At 37.2% G+C, this 19,158-nt stretch overlaps 2 protein-coding genes across 7 annotated transcripts in view; both read left to right on the forward strand.

Annotated features, from left to right (window-relative positions):
• The window catches only part of LOC131437818 (diacylglycerol lipase-beta-like), a 79,223-nt gene extending 65,610 nt beyond the window's left edge, over positions 1-13,613 (forward strand). For 5 of the 6 annotated variants that reach the window (XM_058607417.1, XM_058607418.1, XM_058607416.1 and 2 more), the window contains 9 exons: positions 975-1,072; positions 1,253-1,468; positions 1,533-1,645; positions 7,323-7,875; positions 7,935-8,058; positions 11,591-12,094; positions 12,223-12,375; positions 12,432-12,544; positions 12,605-13,613. In XM_058607417.1, coding sequence (XP_058463400.1) covers positions 978-1,072; positions 1,253-1,468; positions 1,533-1,645; positions 7,323-7,875; positions 7,935-8,058; positions 11,591-12,094; positions 12,223-12,375; positions 12,432-12,544; positions 12,605-12,791 — 2,058 coding nt within the window. In that variant the 5' untranslated portion in view covers positions 975-977 and the 3' untranslated portion in view covers positions 12,792-13,613. Of the gene's footprint in view, positions 1-601; positions 910-974; positions 1,073-1,252; positions 1,469-1,532; positions 1,646-7,322; positions 7,876-7,934; positions 8,059-11,590; positions 12,095-12,222; positions 12,376-12,431; positions 12,545-12,604 lie in introns of all 6 variants that reach the window. The other variant, XM_058607420.1, reaches the window with a different exon arrangement.
• A 4,943-nt stretch (positions 13,614-18,556) lies between these two features.
• LOC131437823 (uncharacterized) lies at positions 18,557-19,158 on the forward strand. Its single transcript, XM_058607426.1, has 2 exons — positions 18,557-18,666; positions 18,725-19,158. The coding sequence occupies exons 1-2, from the start codon at positions 18,613-18,615 to the stop codon at positions 19,109-19,111; spliced, it is 441 nt and encodes a 146-aa protein (XP_058463409.1). The 5' UTR covers positions 18,557-18,612; the 3' UTR covers positions 19,112-19,158.

Here is a 19,158-nt window from a genome sequence, read left to right on the forward strand (position 1 = left end):
GTGAATGAAATTCATAAAAAGTACTTCTACGATGGGAAGAATCTTCTCCGAATTTCTGTGTCACAAACTCTTTCGTGTAGTAAAATTGAAACCTTGTGCATATTATTATTATTATTATTATTATTATTATTATTATTATTATTATTATTATTATTATTATTATTATTATTATTATTATTATTATTATTATTATTATTATTATTATTATTATTATTATCATTGCATATATTACTGTTTTCATGGAAGAAGAGCATTTGTTAGCTATTTCTTATATCAAGTTTCAAAATATTTGATCTTGTTTAGAGCTGGTAAGGGAGTGGGCTATATGAGAGGTACTTTAAATAAAATTTATATTTTCCATCCACTGATTGTATTGATCTGCATAAGTTAAACTATTGAATTTGATTGGATGTGTTATATATAGCTGCGTGATCTTCTGAGCAATTTTTTTCATTAGCCGAAGACAGTTTAGTGTGTAAATATTTAAATCGATAAATCAGTGCAAATTATTGATTGTTTCGATCATACAATCAGAGTAGCATTTCAGTGCTTTTATATTCGTAACAGCAACACTTTTTTCTTCTTCTGACACCAATTGCAGGTAAAACGTTATTCATTCGCCGTAACCGTTACACAATCGTTTGTGGTAGACACACGAGTATTACATTTGAATGGAGCACCGTCGACAGTAACAACGGATAATGGTGGTATTAATGTTCGGAGTCTTACGAGCGGTGTCAGTTAATGAGTTTTGTTTTGTAAAACTTGGATGATGGATGATGGGGGCCCTGACTAAATTTAGTCCATCTATTAGTTACTGATTAAATATGTTTCAATAATTATTGGTTTTGTAAAAACTCAAAGCTACTATTTAACCTTGAAGATCGACGTCGTTTGAAATGAAAACTCGTACATTTACTTACATACACCTCAAATTGATTGCATGCTTTTACACTTCGTTGTTGCAATTGCAGGTCATGCCAGCGCTGCGTTTGTTCGGCCGGAAATGGTTAGCTGCCTCGGACGACCTTGTGTTTCCGTGCATTTTCGAGATCGTGTTTCGTATCGTGTGGTAAGTGTTCGCCACGACTACTATCAGCACAATTGATTATTCTACCTTCATCCGTTTGAATAGTAATAACGATAATCGTTTTCACTGTTGAATTCACTCTCACCTTGCCGGCGTGTTTATTCACTTTCCCATAGTATACGTAAAGTAGCAACTACAGTACTATTGAAATTTCATTTGCAGGCTTGGACTGATATCATGCGTAACGTCCACGTACTGGAGCGTGACCGCGGAGTGCGATGAACAGGCCCGGCTAGCTATTCGCATCTATCTCGTAGGGACCCTAGCGTTAATTAGTGTAAACATGGTTCTACTGGTTTTGCTGGTAAACCGTAGTGCCCGAGGTAGTATTACCGACGTGCAGAAGCGCTGGTTGGTGGCGCCGCTGCTGGTTATCAAGTGAGTTTCTATTATTCACCATAGAAACATAAAAGAGTAATGTTTGACCTTCGATTTCTTTTAGGATATTATTGATTCTGCCAGAGACTGGACTGAACATCTTTGGGACGATGTGGGCCTTCTGCGGAACCATCGGCTGCAAGAGTGATGACAAAATTACACGAACTGTGATCGAAGGTGAGCTTAAATGAATCGGTAATAAGATTGGAAGGGCTTTTCGAGAGCAATGAATAGCGATGAAAATTTCTCTCTATTTGCCTCTTTCTCTGTATACAGGGTCCGCCATCTAACATTTTTTTTGAATTTGCGGTTATTTCGACATAGGTAACCTTAATGTCACTTCTGATTTGACAGAAACTTAGTTTTATCCTTCCGCTGAACGAAAATGGTACACGTGAAAATAGTGCAGTTATACTTTGAAAATCATGGTAATGTTACGGAATGTGTGTGAAAATTACGTATGAAAAATCATCTTCTCGGATGAGACACATTTTCATTTCGGCGGGTATGTTAATAAGCAAAATTGTCGCATTTGGGGGACGGAAAACCCGCTCGTTATCATGGAGAAGCCTATGTATCCTCAGAGAGTGACGGTTTGGTGCGGATTTTGGTCTGGCGGCATCATTGGACCATTTTTATTCGAAAATGAGGCAGGAGCCGCCGCCACGGTCAATGGCGAGCGCTACCGCGCCATGATTAGCAATTGGTTCTTCCCGTTACTTGAAGAGGAAGACTTGGACACCATTTGGTTCCAACAAGACGGCGCTCCGTGCCACACAGCCAACGCTACGATCGATATTCTGCGCACAGTCTTCGAAGATCGATTTATCAGTCGAAATTCAGATGTCGTTTGGCCGCCTCGGAGCTGTGATTTGACACCATTAGACTATTATCTTTGGGGGGCTGTCAAAGATAAGTGTTATGTGGACAAGCCAGAGACAGTTCATGCATTGAAGGACAACATTCGTGCAGCCATAGCTGAAATAAAGCTGCATACAATCGAAAATGTACTAACAAACTGGACCGACCGTATGGCGTAGTGCAAGGCCAGCCGAGGCAGCCATTTGAATGAAATTATATTCCACAACTAATCGGAAGGATTGTACTTTAATATGAAAAAATAAATTTTGAAATCGGATGAACCGTTTGTGTTTTATTGCATGTTTAAAAAAAAGTTACATGGCCGAACCTGTATATCAAGTGTACAACTTTGCTTCCGCCGATTTCCGATAGGTGGTTGTATCGGCTGAGGCTGGTCAAAATACATAGATGATAATGCCTTTAAAGTGAGTGTGTACAGTGCCTAACGAATTGTCATCGCCGTTTCAGTGACAATTGTTTTTGTTTTCGTATTATTCACGCTCAAAAATGTCTGTTTATGTGTCCAATTCTCGCCATTTGCGGGAAGTTTTACTTTTCTGTTACAATTCGAAAAAAAATGCAGCTGAAGCGCATCGAATGCTCTCAGAAACTTACGGTGATGCTGTTCTGAGTAAAAAAAACTTGTCGGGAGTGATAAAAAGTGAGTTCGATAGGATAATCCTAAACGCAGAAAATCATGGGGAAAGCCCGGGAATGCTACTTCGTCGAAGGCAAAAACCGAATATGCACGGCGAAAAGGTTATGATTTGTATTTCTTGGGATCAGCTCGGTGTGATTTACTACGAGCTCTTAAAATCGGGTGAAACCATCACAGGACATCACCATCGAACGCAACTCATGCGCCTTAATCGCGCGTTAAAGAAAAGCGGCCACAATATCAAGAGCGACATGATAAAGTCATCCTCCAACACGTCAATGTTCGGCCTCACGTCGCAAAAGTGGTCAAAAAGTACATGGAAACGCTGAAATGGGAAGTCTTGCTCCACCCGCCGTATTCCCCAGATGTTGCTCCTTCTGACTTCCACCTATTCCGTTGGATGGCACACGGCCTGGCAGATCAACCTTTTTTAAACGGCAGAAGCAAAGTATATATATATATATATATATATATATATATATATATATATATATATATATATATATATATATATATATATATATATATATATATATATATATATATATATATATATATATATATATATATATATATATATATATATATATATATATATAATTTTGAAGTTTTGATACGATTTTGCCATCATACCCTGAACCACAGAGAACAGACATCCAAGCCAATACAAACTCTTTCAAACAAGCTGTGTAAAGCATACAAGTTAAAATCCGTTAAAAATATCACCTTTTCGCACGACTCATGAATTACCAATTTATAAAAGCTCGAACGCAAGAGCCAATAAGGAGTTACTAGGCTGCTCGAAACGCCTCTACAGAAGGATTGCTACTTGGTGATTCCTTTCTAACACAACCGTTAAATTTCTTACACACATTGATATCTTTACTTGGATGTCTGTTCTCTGTGTCTAAACGACGGCTTAAATTTTTGTTGAATCCTGCAGTAATTTTTGGTAGGATCATAATACCTTTCATTTGACCCTAAGATTGGGAATATGGATTCTGCAATCTCTGAGAAAAGTGAGTAAGATCCATTTTCGAACAAATCGAAACCCGGGAACCAGAATAGCCGGAATTGGTGTGTTTAGTTGCCTACTGATAATGGCTATCGATTTGTGTCCAGTTTAGTAAAAATTTTGCGTGTTTGTTTTGCCGTTTTAAGTGACGGTGTACAATATTTAATACAATTTATCTTATAACTCCGGAACCGGTAGTTAGATCGGGATGAAATTCAGGAATTCCGTATAGAACCGTGAGAACTTTCATTTCAATCTAAGTTTGCGGAAATCGGTTGGACACTTTACCCCATAGCTGGAACCGGTAGTCGGATCGGGATGAAATTCAGGAATTCCGAATGGGACCACGAGAACTTTCATTTGAATTTAAGTTTGTCAAAATCGGTTCAGCCATCTCCGAAAAAACCTAGTGAAGTTATTTAACACATGCACACACATACATACATTGCTCAGCCCGATGAACTGAGTCGAGTAGTATATGAGGATTTTTAGTAATCGATTTTTCAATTGATAACCTTTTTATAGGAGTATAGTCATTCATCTTAGCTGGCCAGACTTTTGTGATACGCACTGTAGATATTTTTTTTATAATTCGGCTTATCATTTTTTGCCTTGCAGAGTGCATTATTTCGTTCATTTTTCTTCCACAAGAGACTTATAGCAATTTCGACGTATATTGTGTCCGATACAATTATAACAGCCGCTTGGAAAATTCGCTTTTCTTTACAAGGTCACTTGTGACACACTCTTAAAATTGGAATTTTTGTACTATTCACTCTGTGATTTCGGATACGGAAGTCGGATCCAAAAAATTCAAGATTCAAGTAAATACTTTTTATGGAATTTTTCATCCTTTCAATAAATCTTGCAGTGACTGATTTGTAACAGCCGAATAACATTGGTGAATTTCTAACGAAAAGTTTTTTTTCAAGCAAATAATTTAGTCATTCAATCTCTAGGCGGTCGGTTACACAGAGAGAAAAAATAAATTACTTTAATTGATTGATAGATCTAAACGAGTTGCTACCACAATGATAAAAGATGGCGAGAGTTTTCAGCTTATTTAAATTAATTTTTGATTATTTATTTTCGAATGAATCGATTCATACAAACAACTTTCGCTCTAGTTGAGTCGTCTTTGGTTTGTCTCAGAGAGAAGCTTTATTTTCTATAACGTTTCATACTAACAGTTTCAAGATGAATTTTGCATTGAAATTATCGTGACTTGGTCTTTTACTACATACAAGTAGATCGCACAGACAGATCAACTATTTCAACGGGAAATATATAAGACAACCAAGACGTCTGATGTGAAATGAATTTGCACTTAAACATCTGAAGGATCCGAGACCCATTCAGACTATAATTCGTGTTTTTATCGGACTGATCCCTAGTTAGACATGCTATATAAACACTAAACAGGGGAAAAACTGCTTATTTAAACAGAAGAAGTCACATACGAAATGAGACGACATGAGACGCGGAAGAATTGAGCGATGCAGAGCTCAGCATCAGTGAAATAACACTGATGAAGTTTTTCTGACCCGAGAGGTTAGTGGCCTTGACGTTAAAATAATTGAAAATAAAAACAAAAGAGCCGATTGGTACAATTGATTGTGCGTCAGTTTTAACCAATATTATGCCATCTGAGAGTCTAGCGCTTATTCTAATTGTTCCAATACCTTTAAATGCTAATGCCGACAGTATGTTATATTACGACGCTAGCTATAATCCTGATAAACAATAGTATTCCGTTCATGAAAACATTTGAAGACATTAGATGCGATAGATGTTGCCATCTCTATTTTCACCTGTCACGTTTTTTAAAATTAAAACACTACCAGTACCAACCATTAGTTGCTTTGTAAAAATCTGCGGTACGTCCAGATATTAGGTGAATCGAGCTTCAGGTTCGTAGCTCTTCACTCGTTGTGGTCTTTGAATGAATGAATGATTAGCTCGTCTAGAAAACCAACAGTATAGCAATCCAAATCTAATGAGAACAAACAATAAGCATATACCTTATGATAAAACAAGAATCGGAATTTTCATTTTGAAATTCCCGCGCTTGTCCAATCGGTAAACTTTTATTCTCTCAACGTTGGCAACGCTTTTATACACATTCTGTCAAATTTTGAAGTATATCGAACGATTAGTTTTTGTTTGGCGTCTATACAAAGAAGTTGAAAAATTTTAGTGTGACGATTTTTATAATGGATGAAAATTTAGAACAACGTGCGTGCAGCAAATTTTGTGTTGCAAATGGATTTAAGTGTTCCGAAACGTTGAAAATGTTAGAAAAAGCCTTTGGTGAATCGTGTCTAGGAAAAACACAGGCATACGAGTGTTATAAACGCTTCAAAGGTGGTTGTACAAGCTTGGATCATGATGAGATCCCTGACCGCCCAACAACATCTGTTACTGAAGAAAACATTTTATGCGCGAAGCAAATCGTGTTGCAAAATCGTTCTGTACCGATTAGAGAGATTGCTGTGTTGTTGGGCATCTCTTATGGATGAGCCGAACACATTTCAACTGATGTTTCGGGTTTGAAACGCGTCGCTTCTCGGCTGGTGCCAAAAAAGCTGAATTTCCTTCAAAAACAGCGTCGTGTTGATGTGGCCAAAGAGATGATTTCCAACGCAGATAGTGACCCCACATTCATCAAATGCATCATAACTGGTGATGAGGTGGGGATCTATGAATATGACGTCGAAACCGCACAACAATCGACCGAATGGCGCTTCGAAGGCGAGCCGAAACCATCCATTATAAAAATCGCCACACGAAAATTTGTCCACTTCTTTGTATAGATTGGACAAGCGCGGGAATTTTAAAATGAAAATTCCGGTTCTGTTTTGATCATAAGATAAGTAATCTAAAACTAATATAATCACTCAATATAAAAAAATATAAATATAAAAAAGCATAGTCGAGATCAATGCAGCGACGACTCTTTGTAAAACTCCAGACGATTTATAGCAAAATTTAAACTAAACAGGCATCATACGATTGTTGAACACAACTGCAGTACAAATTACAACAATTTCCGGTTTTTCACTGTATACCGATTTTTTAATCAAATTACATTATGCAGTGCTCGCACGTTTGTCACTGTCATTGAAATCAGTAAGATGTATTAATTACATCTTTAAGTGACACCAAGGGCAGGCAAACTGTCTTTTTCAACTCAGTACACTAATTCGCGCCAAGTCATTCTCTCTGTGCTACTTTTTTTTATTCCGCTCCACTACCTCCATGCATTTACCTAGTTTATATAATCGACAAGGGATTAATTTTTTCTGCATTCCTCATTACAGCAATCGTGCTATTCAACTGGGTAGTGTTTGCACTTATTATCTTCGGTTTAGCTATAGTATTTGACCCATTGGGGTCTGCCAAGTATAAAAATGGTAGGGATAGTAACGACAATGGACCTACGGAATCAGCAATACACAGAAAAGTTTCGAAACTTTGGTTCCGCCGGTTTCGGTGGGCTTTCTGTTGCCTTCGAAAGGATGAATTTGGTCATGAAGCCTTCACCCAGGTTGCTAGTTTACTGAGTGCATTGTTCCGAGGGACGGATTTAGTTCCGTCGGATATTATGGCCGGATGTGTTTTACTGAGAGTACGACAGAAACGGGAAACGCGAGAAATGCGACGAATACGAATGCTTAACGACGACGGTCCGAGATATTCAACGGATATTACCAGGGTGTTCGCCACGTCACCGGCGTGGATGACTATTAAAAATGCACGGCATTTTCTGAGATTTGCACTGGCTGCCTATGGGTGGCCGATGGTTTGCTATATGCACTGCTGTACGGGACCGTACCGATTGATTCCGACAATGATATGTTGCGCGTGTTTTCGGTAAGTTTGGATTCCACGGACAGTAGTTAACAATTGGCATTCACCTTTTTCTGTTGCAGCCGGAAACCGCAGATCATCATCGATGACAACTGTTGCCTGTGTCACGTATCCGGTGTCCGATACACCTCCCGAGTTCGGGGTGAAGATGTGCTACACGCATCATTTAAAAATCATGTATTCGAGGTATGTTGACATAAAACAGGTAAACTTTATTTTGTAAATACTCCACCCTACACAGAACTGAAACAGAATATCAAGAATCACTTCACTTCACTACTTCGATCCACTCCAAGAAATTTGGAGTTCCTCGCCTTCATGTAGTCGTTCCATGTTTGTTCGTCGGCATAATCTGGCTCATCGGCAGTGTTCGGTTCGTCTGAAAGTTTCAATTTAGTAGATTATAAATACTTTAAAGAACATTAGTGACGCTAAAATACCTCGTAAATAAGCTCCACCTGGGGGAATCTGTAGCAATTCACCGTAGGCATCTTCTGAAGCTTGATCGCAACTTACGACTGCTGCAAGTAGGACGACTATCAGTAGACTGATCGTAATTTTGTTCATTTTGTACGTGGAATAATGATGGTGCGATATTGTTTGAACTATTCTGAACAATTGTTTTACTGCGTTAGCAGTTTTTATAGTAGAAAGTAAGAACAATAAATCACTTCAGCTCGATTTTGGTGTACCTTGCGTATGCGCCCGATAAGTAAGTTGCAATTCCGGTTAGCGAATCGGAACTAGTTTCAGCTGTTTCACATCGTTTATCGGTATTCGTTCAAAAGGTACCATAGTTTGTTTATGGTGGTACCAGTAGGGACGGATAGTGTAATATTTGCTTCAGGAAATCAGTGGTGAAATAATTGGGACTCTACAAGAGCTTAAATTTGATAAGTCAATTAGGCGTTACTATCTTGAAGTTGAGTTAGTGTAAAATAGGGTAGGTTTTCGAAATATGTTAATTGTTTTTGCCTTTCACATACAGAAAGGTTATGCAATCGCTGTAAAAATCAACTTTACAACCGAGGCCCGGAGGGCCGAATGTCATAAACCATTCGACTCAGTTCGTCGATGTGTGTGTGTGTGTGTGTGTGTGTATGTGTGTGTGTATGTGTGTGTATGTGTGTGTGCGTGTATGTGTGTGTGTGTATGTGTGTGTGTGTGTGTGAGTGTAATTACTAGACTAGACTATTATTAAATTCCGACTTCCGGTTCCGAAATTACAAGGAAATGTATGCAAATTTTTGAAAACATACGAACTCAATTTTCTCGGAAATTTCTTAACCGATTTTCACTAACTAAGAAGTAAATGAAAGGTCATAGAATTCAGATTCGGCTCCCGGTTCCGGTATTACAGTGCGATTAGTGAAAATTTTAAATTTCATGAGTATTTTTTCACAAGCGATGACGAAATGAGGTGCATATTTTTATGAAATTTAGTGCTAAATTCGTCTAATTGGCAGATCTTGATAATTAGTTAATATATAAAACTACTTTGGGATTACTACTCCCCGGTTTCCGCATTCGAAAGGACCGATAATAGTGAAGAAAACCTCTAAAAACGGAATTCACTTCGGATTCTCAGCAATTCTTTAAACGAGTTTCACGAGTTACATTCAAATCGTTATTCAATCGTCGATCAGTGCTGGTACTAAAGAAGAAGGAAACACCACTAGCTTTGATCCGTTCGCAGCGTGATTTGTTAAATTTCTTAAAGCGTGCATGGTTGCCACATTTAAATCTTTATTTTTCAGGTGGAAAAAATATATTTGTATATATTTTATTCAATTTGTACCTACTTGTTAGTGTTATAACAAAATCATGATAACGATGCTTTTCTATAAAAGTACACTTATTGCCTTTCTCATATAGAAAGTTTATGCAATCACTTGTAAAATCGACTAGTGAAAATTGGGCCAGAGGGTTAAGTGTTCTATATAATTCGACACAGTATATCGAGTTGAGCAATGTATATGTATGTGTGTGGGTATGTGTCAAATAATGTCATTCATAAAATGAAAAATCTCATAGTCCCATAGGTTGCTATCATCAAGCTTTCATAGGGTAACGTGTGTAGAAATTTGCACACTGCCATTTAGAGCGACGATGCAAAAAAGAGTAAAATTCTTCTAGATTTGGCTTAAAACTGATTCAATTTATAGGCTTTATTAGTTACGAACCGCCCTCGGCTATACTGGTTCCAAGTACCGGAAATAGTGGTCAAAAACTCTAAAACGAGACTTTTTTCAGAGATGATTTGATAGATTCCCATAAACTTACGATCAAATATAAGTTCCTATAGTCTAATAGGTTGCTGTTTAATTTCATCCAGGTCCGACTTCCGGTTCCAGAACTATAGGGTAAAGTGTGTTTAATCATTTAGTGCGACGATGCAAAATATAGTAATTCTTATGACCTTGATATAACGGTTTACAAATTGAAAAGGTTATGTTAATTTATACCCAAAGAAAGTTCCTTATTGTATTCCAGAAAGAAAAGAAATCTCTTGACAGAATCTTCCAGTGAAATTTTAGGAAATATAAGGAATATGAGAAAGGCATCATTAAACCACTAGGTGGATTAAGACAGGTTTTTTGAGCTTTCTGTTCGATTGTGTACATCTTCATTTCAATGAAAATCATGACAGACTGATTCTTTTGTCTATAGCTGGAAAGCAAAGAAAGCTTATTATATTTGATATTGTTACATTACCAGGAGAACCGGCGCTTGGAAACTTCTCACCTAACAACAAATCATATAGTAGATAGTAGTAGACTTGAATAATGTTCAATTTAGGTTTGCAAAGATTATACCACGAACAATGAAATTTATTGAAAATTAAATTACATTATCAATCCTGGAATTTAAGTACTGAACCTACTATAAATTCGCGGTTTCAAATCGAATAACTTATTTCGTTCCCTTGCTTCAAATTAAACTTAAAATTTGATTGAAATGCAATCATTCATGGATCCATTTTACTTGTATCTATCTTCTAAAGTACTAGAAACCGTTATAGGTGGATCTGTGTGGCTCATTTTTTTATCGACACCGTAATTGTAATGAAAGTAACCACTGTTTCGTTTGGTGTAAGTACTATCGTGGCTTCCCATTACGGATATCTTATTGATAAAGTCATTCCAAGTGAAAGCGGCGCGTTTCTTGCGCTCTAATAATCCTTTAGAAACATGTCCACCAAAATCTTTCTCATGCAAATGCGGAATAAGTAAGTTGAATAGCTCGTCATGTGACACTTGAACATCCTGGCATTTCATGAACGAATGTCCGTTTTGGTCCACACCATGAAATCGACATACCATACAATTACATTGCAGTGAAAAATTGCGATGCGCGTTGCCTTTGCAGTAGCAGCATTGGTGTCCGAAAACAACTACTTTGCCTGATCCATCTAAGTGGAACATAGTTGATTGCTCTTGATGACTCGCCGTTGTTACTGTATGTTCTGAGGATTATACGGATCATTACTTTTGATATGTGCTAATGAATCTTATTTGGTGACTTACCATTGCCATAACAATAAACAGCGTTTAACACAAGAATTATTATTGACATCCACATCATAAACGCTATTCTGAGGCGACAAAACTAAGATCCACTGTTCTTATAGTAGAACCAAATTGATAATCCCCATTCAGAAAATATTTTGCCTGATTACTTTGCATTCCTACAGTAATAAGGTATTTTCAATTTGCAGTTACCATTTTGCGTGTTGGCAGACCACAGCACCAAGAGCATCGTCATATCAATTCGAGGTAGTCTTTCGATGCGAGACGTGTTTACTGATCTGGTTGCCAACGCGGAACGGTTCGATGCACCAGGAATGCCCCCAGATTCGTCCGCTCATCGCGGTATGGTGGCCGGTGTGGACTGTATGGTAAAACGTCTTAGAGAAGGCAACATGCTCGATCGGATTTTCAACACCTATCCGGAGTACTCACTGGTTCTGACCGGACACAGTTTGGGAGCTGGTGTATCAATTCTGCTAGCTGCGAAACTACGAAACCGTTTTCCCGATCTGCGTGTCTATGCCTTTGCCACTCCCGCTGGTCTACTGAGCCGAGAGGCCGCTCGTTATACTGAGGGATATGCATTCACTATTGGAGTTGGAGATGATTTCGTGATGCGATTGGGTGTAGATTCCATCGAAAATCTACGAACCAGTGTCATCGAAACGATTCGGGCTTGTAAGTTGCCAAAGGTAGGTAATATTAGATTTGTTCTATGCCATCTATACGATGCAACCATCATGATGCCATGCAATTATTGCGTAGAAGTCATAGTCTTGTAATAAATATTGCACGAAATATTAAAGTGATCGTTTTATAGTGGCGCATAATGTTGAATGGTTTTGGATACGCACTGTTTGGTGTACCGTCGCGAGATTTGGAAACCACGTGGCATGACGTGACAGAGATAACGAAGAAAACCGGACAAAGCCCGCTTCTGAATGAGCGTCCCATTCAAACAGTAGCCGCTGCCGTAAGTTTTTTTATTCGAATTTATTTTTGGGCTCAAAACAAGTTTTCCTCTTACAGGAAGGAGGACTCCTCTCAAGCGAAATTTCTAAACGAAGATTTGCCAAAACTCGTTTGTATACCGGAGGAAGAATCTTACACATCGTGAGGCGTAAGAAAACTGAGTTGGAAAAGTAAGAACGACTGGCGAAGCGAATGCAATTTATTATGAGAAATATTGATTTTCTTCACAGGAAAACTAACACAGGTGGTCCCACCTTTGAGATGCGCTGGGCAACTGCTGAGGATTTTACTGAGCTGAAAGTGATGCCTCGTATGTTGCTGGATCACCTACCTGATAACGTTTTCAAAACGTTGACCAAGATTCTAGAAGAACAGAAAACTCACAACGGATCAATGCTCTCTTTACAGGAGATTTAAGATATCAGAAATGATTTTCTCATAAGCCAAAACCGAGAAAGGCTGACCAGGTGACCAGTCTAACGAATCCCTTTTGTCCCGCCCAAAAATGAATACAAAGACAGTCCATGAGTGCCTTATGAAATTGTTAATCTTGCCGTTTGTATACACATATTAGGTTTAAATGGGTAGTTTAGTCCAACATCACCTAGCAATAGATGAGGTAGGTCGAACAATTTTTCCATAAAAATAGAGAACCTATCAAATAGGAGTAACTAACTTGTCTTCATCGTACCTTAGAAGGTATAATATTTATAAGCTGATCCGTCGACTTTGTATCACGAAACAATTGCTCACTAGACTTCCGCTTGCCACGATTCATGTGCCAAGCTCGCGACGAATTTCATGTGATTATAATCAATCCATTTCATCTATTAGTCAGCTATGTTGAGAATACATTCCAGTGTGGATCTGAGTAACTATTTACTTGATATTTAGGGGTTTTTTTAGATTCTCAGTTAAATATTTTGTTTTTAATAGCAATAACAGCGTTTGATTCACCAACCGGAAAATACGAAACAGAAAGTCAAGTTCAATAGTATTTACCCGAGTTGTGTTATTTTGGAGGGATCAGAATCCTTGTTCTTAGAAAAGGATAAAAAGTGATACGAGATATTGTACTAATAATTGTGAAACTAAGCAGCGGGTTTTAATTACATTTTGGTTGTGATATGAATGCTATTTATTATTCAAAAAGCAAAGTTAATGAATGTGGTATTTTGAATAGATTTAGAAATGAATGAAATGTAGTAGATTTAGTTTCATATGAAAATGTGTTAAGCAGTTTGGTGTTTTTCCTAATATCACATGTCTCCATTGGGATTTATTCGTTCATGAACGACTTTTAATTTGAATAACAATAACCAATTATTATTATAATTATTTCGTGGGAAAATATTGAGAAATAAGTCGGTGAAGAGATATTTTTGAGGACGCTTCTTAAAAATCATGATTTACGGTGTCCACTGTATCTCACCGCAGACTAATCAGAAGTGAACAAATGAACGCAGCATAGTTAGAGAAGTTTTTCTAGACCCCAACGATTCTGTTTGATTTATTTTTAATTTTTTGAATTTTTGTTCAAGGTGGAAATTACGATATTTTACGAAAAAATCCGCCGTTTTGTAGCTGTAAAACCTCTCCAAAGTAACAAACAACGAAAAAGAAAACGTTGGGGTCTTGATTTTTATATGTAGAAAGTGAGCGCAAAATTTGAAAAAAATTGGTGCAGTAGTTTTTGAATGACGATGGACACGGACTTTCGAAATCTGCTTTAGAGAAAAACGCGTTTGAAGTTTTTTGTCCATAAAATCAATGGAAACAATTTACTATTCCAGGGAGCCCGTAGAGTATAACCTTTTTCAAAAATTTTTTTCTTTTATAATTTATTATGATGCAACATTTCAAGAATGTCTTGTCAAGTTTTGAAGTCCATCGAAGTAGAAATCTTGTGCGCCGAGCACTTCCTTCTTCGTAGAATGAGATAGCGATAGATAAAGGTCCATAACCTCCAGAGTTTCGTTCCAATATGCTTGAAAATTTCACAGAAAATTCTTGAAATGTTTTACTATAAGATATACAATAGCATAACACAGTTTTGAAAATCGTGTTTCACTTTACTCCTAAACTTCGCTTTATTATCAAGTGAGTAAAAATCCTACTGCTGGAATAAGGCGAAAAGTCGCTTACACAAAAATATCGATATCTTCGTTAAAAACGGACGGATTTTACCAATCTGTGGCTTGTTGGATAGCTATTACCGTGCAGAATCTAAGTCTAAAAACATATTCTGTTTTCAAAGTCAATTGTGACATTGGCGAAATACTGAAAATTTTGACATAAAACTTCGTATAACTCAAAAAGTAAACATCCTATCTCAAAACCATTTAATAGCGTTCAGAGACCTTTCATTTGCGACTAGTTTGATCAAAATCAGTCCAGTCATCTCTGAGAGCTCGGCCTCTTTGTTGACAACACACATACAAACACACACACACACACACGGACATTTGCTCAGTTTGTCGAGCTGAATCGATTGGTATATTTGTGTATGTATTTAATAAAAAATATACACTCATTTTTCTCAAAGACGGCCGAATCTATTTTTACAAATAAATGAAAGATCTTATGGTACCATACCCTGATATTAAATTTCAGCCCGATCCGACTTCCAGTTCCAGAGATACAGGGTGATTTGAACAAAAAAAAAAATGGAAAAATGTACACTCAATTTTTTCGGAAATGGCCCAAATGATTTTTACTAACTAAGACTCAAATGAAAGATCTTATAGTTCTTCAAAAATTGCTAGAACATTTCATCTCGATCCTACTGCCGGTTTCGGAAATAAGGTGCAATAAGTGGAAAATTTTCAATTTCAGGAGTATCGATGGTAAAAACAGGTACAAATCCTCTAAAACTAACTAAAAAATTCTTCTAGTTTACATGACTTGTTAGTTTTTTGGCATATAAATTTCATTCGATACTACTGGTCTCCCATTTGCTGTTCCGGAAGCACCGATAATAGCGAAGATAAACTTCAAAAGTAGAATTCACTTCGATTTCTCAGTGATGCTAGCACCGATTTTGATAAATCTTGATTTAAATTAAAGTTCACATTGTTTCGAAAGCTACTGTGAAATTTCATCCGGATCCGATATCCGGTTCCGCAATTACAGGGCAATGAGTGTCAAAGCTTTCAAATCACCAGATAAAGTGATGATACATAAACGGTATGCAATGGTATGTGCTGGCACGGAAGAAGAAACCACAACACGCCTTTGTTCAATTATGTAACGTAACAACTACAATAACTGTAGTTATTTATAAAAACCTTAGCTATTTTATGATAAGTGCGACCGAAAGAATAAAAGTGGTGAAGCGATGTATATGCAATTTTCACAGTCGGTAGTGCAGTAATACTGGGCCGGTGGTGTACTGATGTCAATGAAAACAGCAAATAATATTAACATACATATTGTTATGAAAATTAATTACAATGATAATAATGTTAACAATAATTATAATCCTACTAAATGTTTTATGCTGCTCATTCATGCTGTTTAGCTTGAATAACATATAACGTTTGATTTACTCAAAATAGAGCATGATTGATAGGTCGTCCAATTGGAATTTAAGCAAAGTCTTTGTCTCTATCATTAATATTCAGAATAAAATATTATTTCACGAAATTTTTACTCTTCTTTTATGGAATGGTTATATAATCACTGTGGAAACCGATTTTTGTAACGAGGCCCGAGGGCCCATGTGTCATATATTATTCGAATCAGTTCGTTGAGTACGCAAAATGTATTTGTGTATGTAGCATTTTTCACTCACTCACTATTCTTGGAGACGGCTAAACCGATTTTCACAAATTTAGATAAAAATAAAAGATCTTAAGATCATTAAGGGGTTAACCAAATTTTGTGCTAGGGCACATAACCGTTTCTATTATTTTTACGTTTCGTGCTAAACTCGGCAGTTCAATTTGAACCGCTAAGCAGACGTAAATTTTTTGCTACTTACAGAACACTTTTTGTTTTGCAACGGAGTGCAATGTCTTTTCTGACGTACCGAACGAAAACGGTTTTAAGAAGCCATAGAAATTTCCGAAATTCAAATTCATTCCGAAATTCAAATTCATTTCGAAATTCAAATTCCGGTTCCGGAATTACAGATTGAGAAGTGTATTTGGCTTTTGTATTTCAATTTCGGGTTACTTACTTTCCTCATATATAGCGTGACCGATTTTCACAAACTTAGGTTCAATTCAAAGGTCGAAGCAAAAAACCTAAAAAAAATCTGAACTGGACTCGGAACTATTTCAATCGTTAGTCATTGTTAGTAGACGGCCTATCAAATTAATTCCGGCTATCCAGGTTACTGATGTCCGATTCTGGAAGCACCGAAAATTGTGTTCAAATGCTCCAAAATGAAACTCAGTCTATTTTCTCAAAGCTGGTTTGACCGATTTTCACGAACTTAGGTTCAAATGGTCTCACTATAAAATTCTTAGGTGTTATGGTCCCATATAAAAATTCTGAATTTCATCTGGATCGGACTTCCGGTTTCGGAACTACTGGATGGAACGTTAAACATTGTGTACCGCCACCTACAGCTACGAAGTGAAAGAGGGAAAAAAATTTAATTAGGTTCAGAACTGTTCTAATTTGTAGTCATATTTGTTAAGTAGGTCAAAATAGGTTTTGAGGACCCGAAAACTTCCACCAAGAACATCCGGCCATATAATAAAGAATTTCACTATACCAGCTTAAACCCGCCTGATGGTTCAGGATTCGGAAGTATTGGAAATAGTGGACAAAAACTGCAAAAAAAAATTTCTCTCACTTTTTTTCAAGATGGTCAAATTGATTTTCACAAACTCAAAGATTTATTGCTTCATACGGAATCCCAGAGTTTGTTGGGGACACTAGTTTCGGTTCCGGAACTATAGGGTGTTTTGATTTGTATTTTTTTAGATTCCATTTGAAGAAACTTTCCGGTTTCTATTAAGTGATCAGTTGTTAGAATTGGCATGTAACCATGTGATTTTCATAAGTAACAAATGAGCGAAATCCTATGAATTATGCAGATGCTGAATTTGCTTTTTATAGATTTAAATGTGGCAACTCTGCACGCTATAGAAAACTGAACAAACCACGCTAGGAGGGTGCGTTTTCTTTTTTTTCTTCCGTACCAGCACGTACCGAAGCGCACCGATTTTGCATCATTTGGTATGACAGTTTGAAAGTTTTGATACTCATTGCCCTATAATTTCGAAACCGGAAGTCGAACCCATGTAGATTTACATCCACCAACCAACAGGATCTGCCAGCTAGATGCATTAACCAGTAAATTTTATAAAAATGTGCACCTCGTATCGCCATCGCTTGTGAAAAAATGCTCACGGAATTGAAAAATTACTTTTTACTAATCGCACTGTAATACCGGAACCGGAAGTCGGATCGGGATCAACTTTTCGGAGACTTTTCTAAGAATCTCAAGACCTTTCATTTGTATCTTAGTTTGTAAAAATCGGTTAAGAAATTTCCGAGAAAATTGAATGCGCATTTTCTCATAGATTTGCATATATTGCCTTGTAATTCCGGAACCGGAAGTTGGATTATGATTAAGAATTCAATGGCGATCTATGGGACCATAAGACCTTTTGTTTGAATTTAAGTTTGTGAAAATCGGTCACGCCATTTCTGAGAAAAGTGAGTGAGATATTTTTTCATTTTTTTGTGCATATAGCGATCTATGGGACCGTAAGACCTTTCGTTTGAATCCGAGTTTGTGAAAATCGGTTCAGTAGTCTTTAAGAAAATAGAGTGACATTATTTGTCACATACACACATACATATATACATACATTCATACACACACAAACATTTGCCCAGTTTGTCGAGCTAAGTCGAATGGTATATGACATTTGGCCATCCATGCCTCGATTCAAAAGTCGGTTTTCACTGTGATTGTATAGCCTTTTTATATGAGAAAGGCAAAAACAAATGAAAAATAGTAAAACCATACGTTGCTGGCTATTGAATCTACAGATTATAATTGCTGTTTTTCAGCAAGCCACGGACATTTGCTCGTAATCTTAATGACTAATCTTCCCTGTGATTATAATTATTTTCCACTGTCACTCGAGTTCCGGTAGCCTACGTGTGAAATCACAGCAATATAAGCACGGTTTCGACCAACAAGACAAACATTATGTAACTAACCTGGGTCTACTCTTTAACAGGTTTGTTGTCTCTCATTTCGTTTTATTGCAAAATGAGAAACTTCATTGTTGTCATTTTAACAGTACACTGTCTCATACTACTGACGGTAAGGTCCACTGTCGAAAATTTTAAAATCATATTCAACTGATTTTAATTTTTACAAGGATTTCTGCAAAGCTCATAATACTGATCACGACAATCGTAATGATGAGAATAACGATCATCACTTCGAGGAAAATGATGTGATTTTGAGCCAAGCTGCAGTACCCGAATTGAATCTGGAATCACGATTCCGACGCTCCACGAGTCAACATGAAAACGGCGGACCTGCCAGAGGTGGACACGGTAAAGGTGGGTTCGGTAATGACGAATCCAGCAATGGTGGACCCAGTAACAGCGGATTCGGAAACAGTGGAAGCGCTGCGGACAACAACGGACCAGGTCAACAAGGTGAGCCCGGGGGACATGGAGATCATCTAGAAAATAGACCAGGTCAGGAACAGGACAATAAAGGCAATTCAGCTCAAGGCGGACGAGATGGAAATTATTAAATTTATTTATAGAAATATAATTCCAGAAATCTGAGCCATAGTAAAAA

The sequence above is a fragment of the Malaya genurostris genome, chromosome 3, assembly GCF_030247185.1.
Source record: "Malaya genurostris strain Urasoe2022 chromosome 3, Malgen_1.1, whole genome shotgun sequence".
NCBI classification, from domain to species: Eukaryota; Metazoa; Arthropoda; class Insecta; order Diptera; family Culicidae; genus Malaya; species Malaya genurostris.

Coding starts and splice junctions, on each gene's coding strand:
- LOC131437823 (XM_058607426.1), top strand. CDS start 18,613: ATGAGAAACTTCATTGTTGTCATTTTAACAGTACACTGTCTCATACTA. Junction 18,667..18,724: donor ACTGTCTCATACTACTGACG/GTAAGGTCCACT, acceptor AATTTTTACAAG/GATTTCTGCAAAGCTCATAA.